This window comes from Urocampus carinirostris, chromosome 4 (genome assembly GCF_059441175.1).
Source record: "Urocampus carinirostris isolate Australia breed hairy pipefish chromosome 4, RoL_Ucar_1.0, whole genome shotgun sequence".
In the NCBI taxonomy this organism is placed as follows: domain Eukaryota; kingdom Metazoa; phylum Chordata; class Actinopteri; order Syngnathiformes; family Syngnathidae; genus Urocampus; species Urocampus carinirostris.
In genome coordinates this window covers 13,899,587-13,915,761 of record NC_142352.1, presented here as the reverse complement: position 1 = coordinate 13,915,761, position 16,175 = coordinate 13,899,587, and the positions used below count along the sequence as shown (strand labels likewise).

The 16,175-nt window shown below is 39.4% G+C and overlaps 1 protein-coding gene across 2 annotated transcripts in view; it reads left to right on the top strand.

Moving 5' to 3' along the window:
• mettl15 (methyltransferase 15, mitochondrial 12S rRNA N4-cytidine) overlaps positions 1-15,457 on the top strand; it is a 61,513-nt gene extending 46,056 nt beyond the window's left edge. For both annotated transcript variants that reach the window (XM_088333702.1, XM_088333703.1), the window contains 2 exons: positions 1,474-1,652; positions 12,952-15,457. In XM_088333702.1, coding sequence (XP_088189828.1) covers positions 1,474-1,652; positions 12,952-13,382 — 610 coding nt within the window. In that variant the 3' untranslated portion in view covers positions 13,383-15,457. The remainder of the gene's footprint in view (positions 1-1,473; positions 1,653-12,951) is intronic.
• The last annotated feature ends 718 nt before the right edge of the window (positions 15,458-16,175 follow it).

Here is a 16,175-nt window from a genome sequence, read left to right as displayed (position 1 = left end):
CAAGTGATCACTTTAACAGATATTTAACCTCAAGAATTATTGTCACACAAATTGAAAAAAGTTATACAGACGCTGCCCTACTTACAAGTTCCGGACGATCGTTCGTAAGTTGAATTTGTTTGTAAGTATGTTTAAGGTTTATATAAGTATGTTTAAGGCTAAAAGTAACCTTTGTTGTTTCGTACTATAAAATAAATATTTCATAATATGATATGCTTTTTAAAGATAAAGTGAGGTTTAACTTAGTTTTGGAAGATGGGCTTCAAGAGGTCCTCCTCCATGTTAGAGAGTGGACGAAAAAAAAGCGATCCAACCATTTTCTCAACCGCGTCAATCTTTCTTATTCCTCTTTCATATCAAAAGAAACGGCTCGCCTCTTCTTTACACTTTACACCAACCATATTAAGTGGATGCACGAGATATTAAACAATAAAAATGTCAAAGTTCTTAGCGAGCTGTAGATACAGTATAGAATGTTGACAAATGAACTGAGAAGAGGAAGCCGGATTTCTTCAGCAGAAAGCAGCACGACAGTACTGTCCTGTGCTCGGAAAAATGCACACAATACAGAATCTAACATACAGTAATGTCCGGATATTTTTCAACTTCCCGAAAAAAATGTTCGTATCTACCGTTTTTCGTAAGACAAATGTTCGTAAGTAGGGGAGCGTCTGTACTTGAACCGAGCAAAACAATCTGGAATCTTCCATCGTAAACAGGTATGCTTATTTTGAGTAAATGGTAAATGGTCTGCATTTATATAGCGCTTTTCAAGTCAAATACCTTTACAATGTGCTTCACACTTACCCATTCACACACACACTCCCACACCAATAGCGGCCATGCAGCCATGCAAGGCGCCGACCTGCTTATTTGGGGACATTAGGGATTCAGTGTCTTGCCCTAGGACACTTCGACATATAACACGGAGGAGCCGGGAATCGAACCTGCGACCTCTAGATCCCAAGACGAGCGCTCTACCTCCTGAGCTAATGCCGTCAAATTTTTCCAGTTTTAAAAAGCTTTCAAAGATAAAATATTGATACGTTTAGAATATATTGAAATAAGAAAATTCCACTTGAAATAGGTTAAGAACATCTGCCATTGGATGTAAGATTTCACCTCAGGAAATTAATACTTTGGGTCTATTGCTGAAAAATAAGACAAATGCTTTTCTCCAGCTAGTTATCAATGTGAACAATTTGCAAACGTAAACGTTTGTAAAAGCTCATATTATAAAATGAAAGCATTTATCATTTCGCGATCGCCATGCTTCTCATGAGTAGATACATTTGAAAATCTGCCCTTTACATGTCAAACATAACCTTATCCCAATATATAATTTTTATCCTGCATAAACTTATTTCGTAAGGACCATTTGCCCTAAAGGTTTTGTTGTGTGTCTTCCAACTTCACTGCTGTTAGAAAGGACGTGACGTCACGGATTTTCATTGATTCTACCTTTGTGCGTAGGTTCGCCGACATGCCCTGTGCTGCTGACGTGGTAAATACCCTAGATCAACAAGCTCTTGCTTCTATCCTCACTACATATGGCGAGGAGAGACATGCCAGAAAAATCGCTTCTGCCATTGTGGAGGCCCGCCGCATCCAGCCCATTACCCGGACGCAGCAGCTCGCGAGTGTGATAGCAGGTAGCAAAACCTTAAAAACATTTGTTATGGCGCTTTATTGAAAGCTGTAACCCAGGAGTGTCGGAGTCATTTTAGCTCAGGGGCCACATGCTAGAAAAAACACTCACAGGGACGAGACGAGTAAATTGATGGCATGAAAAGTGTGCCTCAACTGTATGGTTGGGGGTCTTTCAGAGGCTCACAATTCAATTATGATTTTGAAATAAGAGTTTGGATTATAAAATTATTATTAAGTTGTTTACCCCTTGATATTTTTTCTCCTTCACTATTTTTTGTTGTTTTTGTAGTGTTTGCCAACTGTCCATTTGTAAAGAAACAAAAGGAAAACAACAATGGAAATCATTTCCACTGCAGTCTATTTAACCCAGGGAAACTCAAACTTTATAGCGAAAATAATAACATTCAATAAACAAGCGCCAAAAACTGTGAAAATATTCATCTTGCGACTGATTTGAGAATTGTTTTTGTTTCTGCGAAATGTTTTCTTTTTTGTTCTTGCTAAATTATGCACTTCGTTTCATTGCACTGCTGTTACGATATACTATTCTTGAATTTAAAAAAAAAAAAATTGTACTGTTTTTATCATTTAGGCCAGTCCCTAAGCATTACTTTCTAAATATTTATGCTTATCTACCCTGACAGTCTCTGTTCTTGTTTTTCTCTTTCAAGTTTTCATTAAATGTTGACTCTGGGGTGCAGTAATTAATCATGTTGCATACAATGTTTCACAAATAATTCAAGTGTTATTTTTTTGATTTTGAATTTAATCCAAATGCGAACTGATAATTTCACTGGGGATAAAAAGCATAGTTTAGTAGCAAATGTTGCGGTTTATAGAGACATCTATCCACTACAAGAGAATGCAATTATATTGCCCTAAATAGTGTGTCCGGGTTTCCTTAAATGACCTCCGTTTGATAAATGGTAGTCATCAAATTTAGCTGCAGTGGGTGGGTTGCTCAGTGAGTGGCACCTGGTTTTGGTGACATCCTTTGGACATAGTTAGAACTACAGGTCATTGATGCTTGTTTTGCTCTAGTGCCTCTCTCAGCATTGTCTCCAGGGTCAGATTCCATCCTTTGGCAGGCCTGCTCTGGCCCACAGACAAGTTTGACTCCCCTGCTGTAACAGAATAAACTACAAGTTGTGTTCAAAACCCCTTTTCCCCCAAAGGGAAATTGGAGAATTGGAGAATCCTTGAGCAGTGATACTGGTCACCCACTCAACTGTCTTTGGCATGATTTTTTGAGTTTTTCTGTTCTTTTACATGGTTTACACAGGTGCTGGGATGTGCTTTAATTCTAATGTTTTTGTTTTTAAGGATTGAAAAGTGCTTGAGTTTTGGGTGAAGTGCTTCTAAATGCTTGAAATTGTTGCGATGTATGTCAACAAGTCTCCTTTTAAAATGACGCCTGCATTGCTCTCCCGGGGCTTTGCCATTGTGTTTCTGTCTCCCTTGTGATTAAATGCAACTGGCATTAGTTTGTACGGCATTACCTTATAAACGTCATCGCCCCTTACAGGACACGAAGACGACAGGTGCATGCAATACCTGAACAGGGCTCTAAAAATGTGTATTGGTGCAGGGATTAGGCATCAATTATGGACATTTATAATGGGCCATGCAGAAATGAGGGTAGCGTGGTAAAATGTAGTGGGAAGAACTTCCTGCAATTATGTCATTTTTACACCCAAAACCCAATATATTTGCAATTCACTTAAGATCTAAATGTCATATGTCTGTCACAACCAGGACACAGGGTAGACCCAATCGCGTAACGTTTTCTCGCAATTTTATTGAAAGAAAGAGGAAGGGCAGCGCCCGCGATCTGATGCTTGCTGGACATGGGACGCAAGTCGCTCTCGCAATCAGATTGTGATCCGAATACGGAAGTGAATCATCCGTTGCGGGCGATGGCGTTGTCAGGAATGGAAAAGCAGGTCGTGGTTGGGGTCAGAAATGGGTCGTAAGCCGGGACGGGAAAGAAGCCATGGTCGGGATAAAAAACGGGTCGTAAGTCGGGACGGGAGAGCAGACTTGGTCGGGATCAAAACGGGTCGTAAGTCGGTACGGGAGAGCAGATGTGGTCGGGATCAAAACGAGTCGTAGCCGGAGACAAACGGGAGCAAAAACGGGACAGGCGGGAGTCAGGGTCAAAAAAGGCTTGCCTTGTAAAAACAGAGGTTCGCAGACGAACTGACAACAGGGGATTGACATGACTGGGTTTAAATGGGGACAGGGAGCCAATCAGAGCCCGCAACGGTTGGCGCCAAATGAGCAGGCACAGGTGATTCTCATCTGTAATCATGACAATGTCTTGATAAATGCACACATTAGATTGAAAATTGCATATGTAAGTCGTACTGCAAATACAGTGGAACCTCGGTTCTCGACCATAATCCGTTCCATTTCTTTGTACGAAAACCGATTTGTACGATCACCGAAGCCGTTTTTTTCCCATTAAAAGTAATGTAAAATTGTTTTAATCCGTTCCTACACCCCGAATGTTTATCTTGAATATTTAACGTAAAGTTAACCCAGGATAATCGTACATTCGCGTTAGCATAATTTTCCGTACGAAAGATTACGCTAACATGAACGTGTAAAAATTAAAAAATCAGGTCGTTTACACGTCATTTAGCACCCGGGTCTCCACAACAAGTGGTGAGCGGTTAAAGGATAAAGAAAATAATTATGAATAGGATTTCTTACCGGTCGGCAGAAGCCATGCTGTATTCCTGAAAGAAGGGAAACTCGCCCACCTTCTTCATATTTTGCTATTATTTCTTTCTTAAATGCAATAGTTGTACGCACTACTCCTCTTTTTTCACATGTAGCAACTTTGCTGCTTGCACCAACCTTCTTCCGAGGCATAATTAGGGGTTAAAACACTCCCTTTACCGCTTTTGAAAAACTAAAACAGAAAAGGAGTGCGCGTTGCCGTGACAACAGTTCTTCACGAGGGGGGGGGGGCAATCTACACTCGTACGCTGCTCAGCGTCGCCCCTAGCGAACCGGCGTTCGAACTCCGATTTTTTGAACGAAAAGCGAAGCAAGAATTTCTCAAAATTTTTGGTCGAGAACCGATTTGTTCGAACTGAGAGGCGTTCGAAAACCGAGGTTCCACTGTAAATGGTTGACACCATATTTCTTCTAACGTCACTAGAAAAATTGGAAAATTGGCTAAAGTCCTGAAAAAGTGCTTGAATTTGGCAACAAAAAAAGGTGTACGAATCCTAAAAAAAATAATGACTTGTGACATTATATTACATTTAAACATAATGTCTGTCATTTATTCAAAGTGGTATTTCACTGTCATGCAAATAGATACATCTCCCTATTCTTACATTTGTGTTAGCTTACACACAGCACACGTCATTGGTCGGCAATATTTGTCTTCAATGATATTTATTCCTTTTTGTTCGTGTGCCTCCAAGATTTGAGGTGCTGAATGAGTGAAACATTGTAGTCAGTAGTTATTGCACAGAGCAGCATGTGCGTCAGCATCACCCTGGGAGAACAGGTGTGGGTAAGAGCAGCCGTCTGATCTTTTTTGAAGAGCAACAGAAAATCACTGCCTCTGCTTGTTTGAAACAATCCAAATAGGTCTATATTGATGCGAGTAATACCTGCAAAGGTGGGGCGGGTTCTCTATGATCAATCATAAACGCTGACACGAAAAATATGTCATATAAGGGGAAATAACACATTTATGAGGTTTGCCCAGTGCAGCTGCACCTGCTTGAACTGTGAGTTGTATAAACAACATGCAATTCAGAATTGTTTGTCTGACTACTCTTGCTGAGTTTTTCTTCTTTCATTGTATTGCTTTTTTTCATGTAGAAAATATTTTTTTTCCTCCCAGTAAATGAAACACCATATCAACCATGTTCACTTATCCTGTCCTGCAATGTACTGCTGTTTACTAAAAGCTACATGGTTACTCCTATTTTTGAATAATTATCTGCACCATAGCAACAAAATGGCAAGTTTAGAAAAAAAGGGCTATAAGGTATTTTTCTACAACAAACAACAGGGTTTGTACGGGTGCTTGAAAATATATGAATTTTACTGTTGGGATGGAAAAACGCTTGACTTTTGGGTGAAGTGCTTGTAAACGCTTGAAATTGTTGCCATTTTTCTCAACAAGTCTACTGAAATTGCAAACTACATATAGTAAGTTTTCCCCAACATCGACCGTATATGGGGAGAGATTTGTCTCAAAGAATATATATTCTTGTATTGTATTTATTTATTTATTCAGCCAGTATAAACCATAAACATGATATATACAAGAAATCATTTGACACGCGAACACTCAATAATGATAAAATAATAGATTTAAAAGAATAAAGTAAAAAAAAGATATTGTAGTGTATAATACAAGGTAATTATATAGAATAGTTTAAAAAGAAATAATATGTAAATATGTGGATTTACTCAATATCCAACAAACATGTCTTAATAAATGCACTCACAAGACCACAAATTACGTAAGTAAATCGCTCATATTTTTGTGTATATGATTCACAACCAAATTTTTCTTTTTTATTGTGCTAGAGGAATTTTAAAATTGGCTTAAAAAGTCCTTGAAAAGTGCTTGAATTTGGTCATGAAAAATGTGTACGAACCCTGGGACAAAGAAGATCCATACATTTTAAGTACACTGAATGTTTATCGACGATGTTTTACCGTTTTCAAATCAGTAGCTTACTTACAAACACATCGCATTTTCATTTGTTGGCATAAGGTGGGCATAAGAGCTGTGACCTTGCACTTATGAATAAAATGTCACATTGACAAATCTGCAGTGGTACGACGGCGCATGTGTCTCACACATCATCCTTGCAGTCAAGAATCACATTGTGAAAAACAACATGGCCACTCCTTTTAGTGTTTGCAGTACTTGCGTCAGATTTTTCGGCTAGCGACACTACCGTTCAAAAGTTTGGGGGACCCAGATAAATGTAGTGTTTTCCATGATAAAGTCACACTTTAATTTATCAAATGAGTTCTGCGTTCTAGTGCCCATATCAATCTCTTCCTTTTGTTGGCCAGTCTCAGATATGGCTTTTTCTTTGCCTCTCTTCCTTGAAGGCCGGCATTTTGGAGATTATGAGACTGGTGTTTTGCAGGTACTATCTAACCGAGCTGCTACTTGAGGACCTTTAAAGTGTCTTTTTCTCAAACTAGAGACCTGAATGTACGTGTCACCTTGCCACTTCTAATATTACTTTTGCTATAGTCTGTTTTTGCTGTTCTTTGGAGGGAATACTACACACCATTGTAGGAGATCTTCAGTTTCTTAGAAACTGCTCGCAAATAATAGCCTCCATTTCTTAGAACAAAAATAGACTGTTGAGTTTCAAACAAAAGTTATTTTTCTTACCATTTTGAAAGTTTATCCACACCAACAATAGTGATGCTTCAATTACTCGACTAGATTAAACGGAGGTCAGTTTTATACCTTCTGTAACCAGCTCAACGTTTTTCAGCTTTGCTAACATTTTGCACAGGGGTTTTCTAAACATCTATTAGCCTTGTAACGCAAGTAGTTAACACGATGTTTAGAACACTTGAGTATTGGTTGCTGGAAATGGGCCTCTTGTACACCTGAGTAGATATTGCATTTTAAGCTGAAATAGTAATTTACAATGTGAGCAATGTATGGTTTGTATTTTCATTAGTTTTGTGTTATCTTCATCAAAAGAAGTGTTTTTAATTAAAAAATAAGTACATTTCTAAGTGACCCCCCCCCCACACTCACAGATATATATATACGCAAGGTTGGGTAGGGTTACTTTAACTGGATTACTTTAAATTACTTTTGGATTACTCCAATACCAAATATGCTAATAAAAGAAACTAAATATGAATAAAATTATGACTCACAACATGTGGTAAACTTTCTCTCCTGGCTTTGATCTCTTTGATCTCTGGCAAAACTAACATAAAATGCGACAGAAACAAAATGAAAATAAACCCAAAAAGCTTGCCAACATCATTTTTGCCGTTCCATGTATTCCGTTATTCCCCAAGCCTGCACAAAATTTAGTATTTTTATTCATATTTAGTTTCTTTTGTCTTTTATTAGCATATTTGGTATTGGAGTAATCCAAAAGTAATTGAAAGTAATCCAGTTAAAGTAACCCTATCGAACCCTGTATATATAATATATATATAAACCTCATATATAAACCTCATATATAAAGACTTGGAGAAGCGAGACTTGGGCTTGGTCTCTGCAAGGATTGTATTGATTGTAGTGTGACTCACACCTTAGGCTGTTTAGTGCAGGAGGGGAAAAATGCCACATCACTCACTTCTATTTATTGCAGTTTCTCTTAAACGTGTTATATATCCCTTTATATCAAAATAGTGTCCTTGTGTACCCTGCATCACAAACTATATTTGCTCTCATATTTACTCATAAGGTTTCCTTCAGTAGGGGCTTACTAAATAAACTAAGGAGAAAGCAAGGACTATGAACATGAAAATAAAGAAAATACAAATATCTAAAACTGTTTCATACATTTTTCCAGAACCCCAAAACTTATCACAGAAAGAAGTAATAAATCAATAACAATTATTAAATGAGAATCAACACATTTATTACTACGTTTTTGTCATCGGCGGTTACAACAGTTACCCACCAAATTGTATTTGCTTGTTATTGTTCCTCAGGGATTAAAGTAAACTCCAATGACCTGACATTGACACTGAAAGAGAAGTGTAGCGTTTGTAGGTAACTTCCACTGCTGTTCAATTCTGATATATGAGTTGAGGACTTGATTTTTGGTTAATCAAGTTTAAACGTACTGAGTAAATAAAAAATTAATTACTGTTAAACCTCCCGCTTTACTCCTTTCTATTCTACTCATCTATTTACCCTGGTAATATCCCTCAAGAGTGGTGACCAACAGCAAGACAAACACATACAAAAACAAAGAAAATAAGAAAATGGAAAAATAGCAAAAAAAACACACACAAGCATTTGTGGACCGTGGCCAACCCAAATGCCCAAACACCCAAACAAGTTAGGCGCCTCGGCACCCAAGTCGGTCATGCTTTCGTCCCTCCAGATGAAACGGGACACAAGAAAGCGGCCATTGTCACCCGGGTCAAGGTGACACAACACACTCTTCTGTTCAACAGCAGGGCCCGACAGCTTTCACTGGTTTACCCCTGCCGCATCATACAGGTGCCCTGCCCATCCCTTAGAACAGGGGTGTCAAACTCATTTTAACTCGAGGGCCACACAATAGAACAAAAATTCTGTCGGGGCCCGGACTAGTAGATTAAAGAGAAAGAAAAAGAGAGATAAAGAAATAAGAGAAAGAGGGAGGGAAAATGAGAGAGGGCGGGACAAAGAAAGAAAAAGAGAGAGAGTGTGTGAAACAAACGATAAAAAGTTGTGAGAGGGGGGAAAAGAAAGGGAGAGGAAGAAATAAATCTAAAGAGAAATAGAAAGACAGGAGAGAAAAGAGAAAAGAAAGCGCGAAGGGAATGAAGAGAGAAAGAGAAAAGAAAAAAGGAAGTTAGAGCAAAAGATGTTAAAAGATTCAGAGAGAAAGAGACAAAGAGCAACAAAGGAAGAGAAAAAGAGAGACACATAGAGCGAAAGAGACAGAGACAGAGAGAGAGAGAGAGAGAGAGAGAGAGAGAGAGAGAGAGAGAGAGAGAGATAAATAAATAAATAAATACAAGTACAGTGTCTTTGTGAGAGGCACCTGGCTTTGGCAACATCAAGTTGACATATTTCAACCTGCAGCCTGTTTTTCTCTTGCGCTTCTTTGAGTGTTGTCTCGCGGGCCGGATTCAATCCCTTAGCGTGCCTGATCTGGCCCGCGGGCCGCCTGTTTGGCACCTGTGCCTTAGAATAAGTCTAGACATCCCACTATCCTTTTACAACACCTCTCCACTCATTCCCATACACCTTTACTCCTTTTATGCATTACATTAATTATGTTTTTAAAAACATGCACTAATTTCTCCTTAGAAGGGCTTCATAAATGTTTCCATAATAAAAAATAAGCCGCACAGTGTTAAGCAAAAAAGTAGCGTCTCGTAGCCCGGAATTTACCGTAGGTATAACCAAAATACAGATTGCAGTTATTACATTAAAATACTACCGACGTTCTTCAATTTATCACAGAATTCATTACAAAATATTTTGTTGTCTTGATACATAACAGGACGTTTCAATTCAACAAGGCTCACTGATATTGTTGATAGATGTATAAATGCCTGAAAATATGCAAGCTAACTGTATACCGATAGCTGAGTCTGATCGTCCAGGCAACAAAAAAAATTGAAATATGAACAGGGTTTGAAATACAAACTTTTGGTTCCTTTGCCTTAAGTATTTTAGTGAGACATTTAAGAGTCAACAGCATGTCTGTTGTCCATCTGCTCTGCATTGTAGCTCTGGTGGCCTGAATGCACCTACAGCTCAGTCCGGCTGCTCTTCTCTCATTTCCTTTTTTAAAATGCCCTCTACATATTCAATGGTTTTATATTTGTTGCTGTCATTTCTTGATTTATGCTGCATTAATGAGATACTTAAGTATTGGAACAGTGTTGAAGACAAGTATTTATTTAACTGAGTTGCCCTCCACATCAGGGTCTGAAATGCTTAAATCATTTCGGATTGGCGTGTTGGGGGCAGTGTCAAAGGATAAATCTGATTACTCCCCCTTCTACTCAATTTTACCTCTTTTTCTCGCAAAATGTGTTCACGAAAGAGTAGAATAGCGTGGAAAAGTGAATAACACAAGCCCCTTTTTACACATAGTCAGCTTGGGAGCGGCTTACCCACGCCCCTCGGTAACAAAAGTGGGAGAGAACTTATGAATTTTATGTTTTTTTGTTGTTGTTGAGCTCGTATCTAGAATTGATCATATTTCGGAATGAATTTCCCCATAAGAAATGACTAAATAACCAGTTAATTAGTTCCGGGCCTCCCGAATCAAGATAACCCACTGTAGAAAAAAATTGCTTTAAATTTATTTTTTTTGGTTCACAATCTAATTTCAGTGGTTACCAATTTGGCCAGCAGGTGGTGTTCATGATTTCCCACCCAAATTAGTTACCAAAATAATCACTTCAGTTTCTTTCGTATCAAGAAGGAAGAAATTCTCAAAAAAATACTGTATTTTTAGCTCTGTATTATCGATTTTACAGTTCATGGATGTGGACAATGATTGGTCAGTCCAAAAGACAAGTAATATAGTCATACAAATAAATAATGCAACGTGGTTTGATTCTTACAATGTACGTTTTTTTGAATGACAAAGAACATTAAATCAAAAGAAAGAACAAAGGATGTTGTTGACAAGAGAAACTCGCATTTCTAATTATCAAAAAAAAAAAAGAAACTGGGATAAAGGGAGTTGGAGTTGAATAGAGACGGCAACGTTGTTATTTCTTAAAAAACACAGGATTCTGTAATGTGCCTAATTCGAGAAGCTCCACAACTATCCAAAAACTAGACAGCATTTTGTTCATTTTGAGCACATGCGCTAACCACTGGACTGGTCACGCAGTGGTTAGCGCATTTGCGGCACAGTTCATGTCTTGGGAACCTCCTGCGTGGGTTCAAATCCAGCTCCAGACTTTCTGTGCGGAGTTTGTATGTTCTCCCCGTGCTTGCGTGGGTTTCCTCCGGGCACTCCGGTTTCCTCCCACATTCCAAAAAACATGCATTTCAGGTGAATTGGCCGATCTACTGTAGGTGTGAATGAGCGAGTGAGTTGTCTGTCCCCGTGTGCCCTGCGATTGGCTGGCAACCAGTTCAGGGTGTCCCCTGCCCACTGCCCGATGATTGCTGCGATGGGCTCCAGCACCCCCGCGACCCTACTGAGGATAAGCGGTGTAGCTGATGAGAGGAGAGTTACCTTAATGAATGAGGCGGGTTTGTGGGTCACGTCTTGGCCAGGGGAAGAAAGCATTTTGGGAAACACGGGTGATCTAAAGATTTCGACATGTAGAGGGGGGTCGGCCCATGGTTGGGAGCCAACGCTCAGGCGTCCTTCGTCTGGACAATAAGAGACTGGGGGTGTGTGCCCTCACCTTTTATAGCTGACGTGACTTTAATCAACCCAAGAAGGCGGACCTCCCCCTTTGAGTTCCTTCCTTGCGGTCCCGCTTGGTATTGCATGCAGAATTTGGTGTAATTAACAAAAAGAAGACTTAAATGTGGTTGTCAACGGTTAGTTTTCTTTTTCGTACGCCTGTTGGTAAATGTCCCAAACTAAACATTTTATTACCAGGAATCAAAACACGTCTTCCTATCATGACATGTCAACACAGCCATAAATTTCAGTAGTTAAAATGGATGTTTCGTCAGTCAGCTCCAATAATCCAATCAACAAAAGAGTAACCAAGTTAGAAAAAAAAGACTTGTGAGGTGAGGGTGTGATACCGGGGTCTGCAGACGGAATGCAAGGGGTGAAGTTTCTGTAGCAGAAATTGAAGGGGGGGATTTCTGGAGCCAGTCAGAGCATATCTGTACACCTGAATAGCTATAAAAGACATCTTACTAATCACTCTCAACACATTCAAATATTAAATAAAAATAAAAAAGCATTAATAAGATAAATAAGATGTTGATGAAATGACTTTAAAGCCCCATCCTGGACCGAAGGCACGAGGAAGGTGTTGTACCCAGCAGGTGGGTTTCGTTTTCAACGGCGGTTCAAATGCAGAACAGGGACAGGTTTGGCTGAGGCGTGGATCCACGTTGCTTCAATGTCCACTGGTCACGCCCCACTCCACTAGCCAGGAGGTTTCTTCCCCATGCCGCGTCCGGGGCGCCTGTCAATCATACAGAACATAAAGAAAGGTTGGGGGGGCACGCGAGCTTGCTGTTGTGCGAAAAAAAAGCAACACGGGTGCGGTAAACTCACTTGTTAACTGGGACGAGCTGATACTGGTGATGAGCTTTCCTGAGCTGTCTTTAGAATAGAATAGTCTATTGTAAATGATAACAACGTGGGGAACATTGTTTGCAATAAGATTAGACTTGTTACTCAAAGTACAGGTATTTGGTGTTTCCTGCTTATTATTGCTGCAAGTCGCACCTTCCCTGGTGCCCATGGCTCAGCTTCATGGTTGTCAGCTAGGAACCACCAATCGTCAACGTTTTTGCTCATTTAATCGCGAGAATGTTTCCTGGTGGCGGAGCAGTGACAGGGACTCTTCCCTGCCAACCCCTGCAGCTGATAAAAATTTAGCCCAATGAAACCCTAAATTGTCCTGGTGTAGACATTACAATTTGTCCTTTTTTTTCTTTTTTAGGATCTTTTCCTGCAGCTGCTATCTATGCTCGTAAAGATCGACTTCACAGGCCTGCACATGTGGCCACCAAGACATTCCAGGCTCTGCGCATCCTGGTGAATGACGAGTTGAACCAACTTCTCGCTGGCTTACGCTCTGCTCAAAAAGCACTACGATCTGGGGGGCGGCTCTGTGTCATCACATTCCACTCTCTAGAGGACCGGGTGGTCAAACGCTTCCTGCAGGGAGGTGATTTGTCTCATATAGAGCAACATCATTTTGGCATGGGAAAGCAAGTCAAAAGAAAGGAAATGTCAGTTCAGACAAAAAACAATGGAGCGGGTGCAACCTGGAATCTTTTGCATAAAAAAGTGATCACCCCACAAAGGGGGGATGTTGAAGAGAACACTCGAGCACGCTCTGCTAAACTTAGGGTAGCAATCAAGTGCTAATTATATCCCGGCTGACTGTCCAATCGACTGCAACACCCTGGACTGGTCACCAGTCAATCACCCACGCAGGCAGGGAAGTTGGTCCATCAAGTTGACGTTGTGCAGGCTATGCACTTTTCCAAGAACTGCTATTTTTTTCTGGAATATAACATAGCCTAAATCTTGATGCTCTTCTTTCTTGTTATGGGTTTTCTTTTATTTATTCAAACTGAAACTCAACTCAACTTTATAAAGCATTTCAAAACAACGACACCCTAAGACACAAAAAAATTTAGTTCACAAAAACCTTAAATAGATCATAAAACAATAAAAACCATTTAAGAGTATAGAAAATAACAACAGGAGCAAAGTCTTGTGTTGGGTCAAAAGCCAATGAATAAAAATGGGTTTGAAGACTGGTTTTAAAAAGGGACAGTGAGGTTGCCTGTCTAAAGAGCAATGGCAAAGTTTGGGAACCGAAATAGAAAAGGCTCTATCCCTTCTGAGGTTCTCTTTAGACCTCTGTTCCTTCAGGAGCAGCTGATCAACTAAAACGAGGCACCGAGTGGGAACATGACTGAAGCACGGAAGGACCACGGCCATTTCAAGTTTTAAAAACAGCTTAAATAATCTGAAAATGAACCCTGAAATGCACAGGCAGCCAGTGAATGAAAGCCAGAACCGGTGTAAGATACTCTTTCTTATGTGTGCCAGTTAAAAGTTGAGCAGCAGCATTTTGGACAAGGTGTAGGAGTGTGATGTAAGACTGCCTGATTCCATAATACAGTGCATTAACTTCCTTAGATGGAATAAGTTTGACATCACTACTGCACTTTTTTATCTACTTTAAAGTCAGTGTTCATCTTAAAACCCAAGTTTAGAACAGTTAGCTTCACATTCAGTGCCAAGGGGCCCATGTCAATAGGCGGGGGTGCATTGGAGCCACTGGGACCAAAGACCATCACTTAGATTTCTTTTCATTAAAGTTTTAAGAGTTTAGGGCAATCTAGGCTTTGATGTCATGGAGACAAGAAAGTACAGTTGATGTTTAATTGAAGGTGCATCTTTGTAATTTAATGGCACATACCTGTATATCTGACTGTTATCAGCGTAACAATGAAAAGGATGCCATGCTTTCTGAGAATGAAGCCCAGCGGGAGTTAATACAAAGAAAAGAGGAGTGGTCCTAGAATTGTGGAGCCCCAAAAGACCAAGGGGTTGGGGAAGATTTTAAATCAGCAAAGCTTTCGCCCATAGTTCTGTCAGCTAGATAAGGATATCATTAAAAACCTTGAGGAGTGCTGACTCCGTACCATGTGAAAACCTAAAACCTGGCTGGAAAACTTCTTGAACATCATGCTCATTCATAAAGTACTGTAGTTGAGCATACATACTTTGCTCCAAGATAAGATAAAGGGCAACTTGGAGATGGGCCAAAAGTTAGCCAAAACAGTTCCGTCCAGGCCAGGTTTTTTAAGAGGTGGCTATACTACTGCATATTTAAAACTAGCTGGGACAACACCAGGAGAAAGACTGATGTTAATAATGGCCAGAACTGACTGCTCGATTCTGGGAAAAACCTCCTTTAAAAAACGAGAAGGGATAAAAATCATTACGTGAACCTGAAGGCTTCATATGGCAAACCACATCTTCTAGTATCAGGCTTAAACTAACAGACTACGCCTGCGCAATTGACAGAAACGGAGGTCAGTGGCAGGATGGCCATTGTATTAAGAACCTTGTCAATAAATAAACGCAGAAAGTTGTTACACATTTGAGTTGATGCTTCCAAGGAGACAGGTTGAAGAGCATTAAGAACAGAGCCAATAGACTTAAAAATCACATGGTTTATGGCAAAAAGACACAATAGTATTTGATAGGTGTTCTCTTTTAGCCTCCTTAACAGTCTTCTGGTGATGACGCTGGCAGTCATTTAACATTAAAAGTGACACTTGCAGCTTGTCCTTCATCCACCTGCGCTCAGGTCTGCGACACTCCCTTCAAGCCTAAACGTATCTTTTTTTTTTACCGGATTTGGAGAATTTTACATAGCATTTTACGTAACTTTTTTTGTAATTAAAGCAGAGTAAAACATGTCACCTGCCTCTTTTACTGGGTTTTGTAAGTGTCTGGATGACTTTTTGATAAATCTTGGAATTTATTCGTTCAATATACTAAAAAATATACTCTCATTGCATGTATTTAACTCCCACTCAATAATAATCAAAAGTTCCTCTTAGTCCACTCGACTATAAGACTTCAACAATGTTTTTAATTCAAAAAATTTAATGAAGAACATTTTAATTTCAGGCGTTTCTATCAAAGACTTATTTTCTTATGAGATATAAATCTCATCATCCTGTTTTACACCATCTTAAAAATCTCTTAAAATCTCAAAGGTTCTTGTGAAGGGGTTACTGGCTTTCTTTAGAAATTGGATTAGAGAAATGATAACACACTTTTCTGTAAAAGATGGTGATACTGCTTTTTTTTCCAAAACTGGTGCTTTCACATGAAGATTCCTTGCGTCTTCTACTGCTTTCTTAGATACCTGATTTTTAAACTTCTAGTGTTTATGCCAGCTTGCATTTCATGCTTTAGGCCAGTGGGAGCAGTCATGAGTAAGGAACTGACAACCTCCGCAATGTATCTTTAAAATCGAATTCCATCATGTCATACTTGTAACCCTTGTAAATCAGTTAGAAATAAATAAACAAAATAATATTTTCCTATTTAAAAAATAAATTAGAAAATTGATATGAAACACATTGTAGTAAAAATTTGAATTATATAATTATTTTGTCAAATAAATAA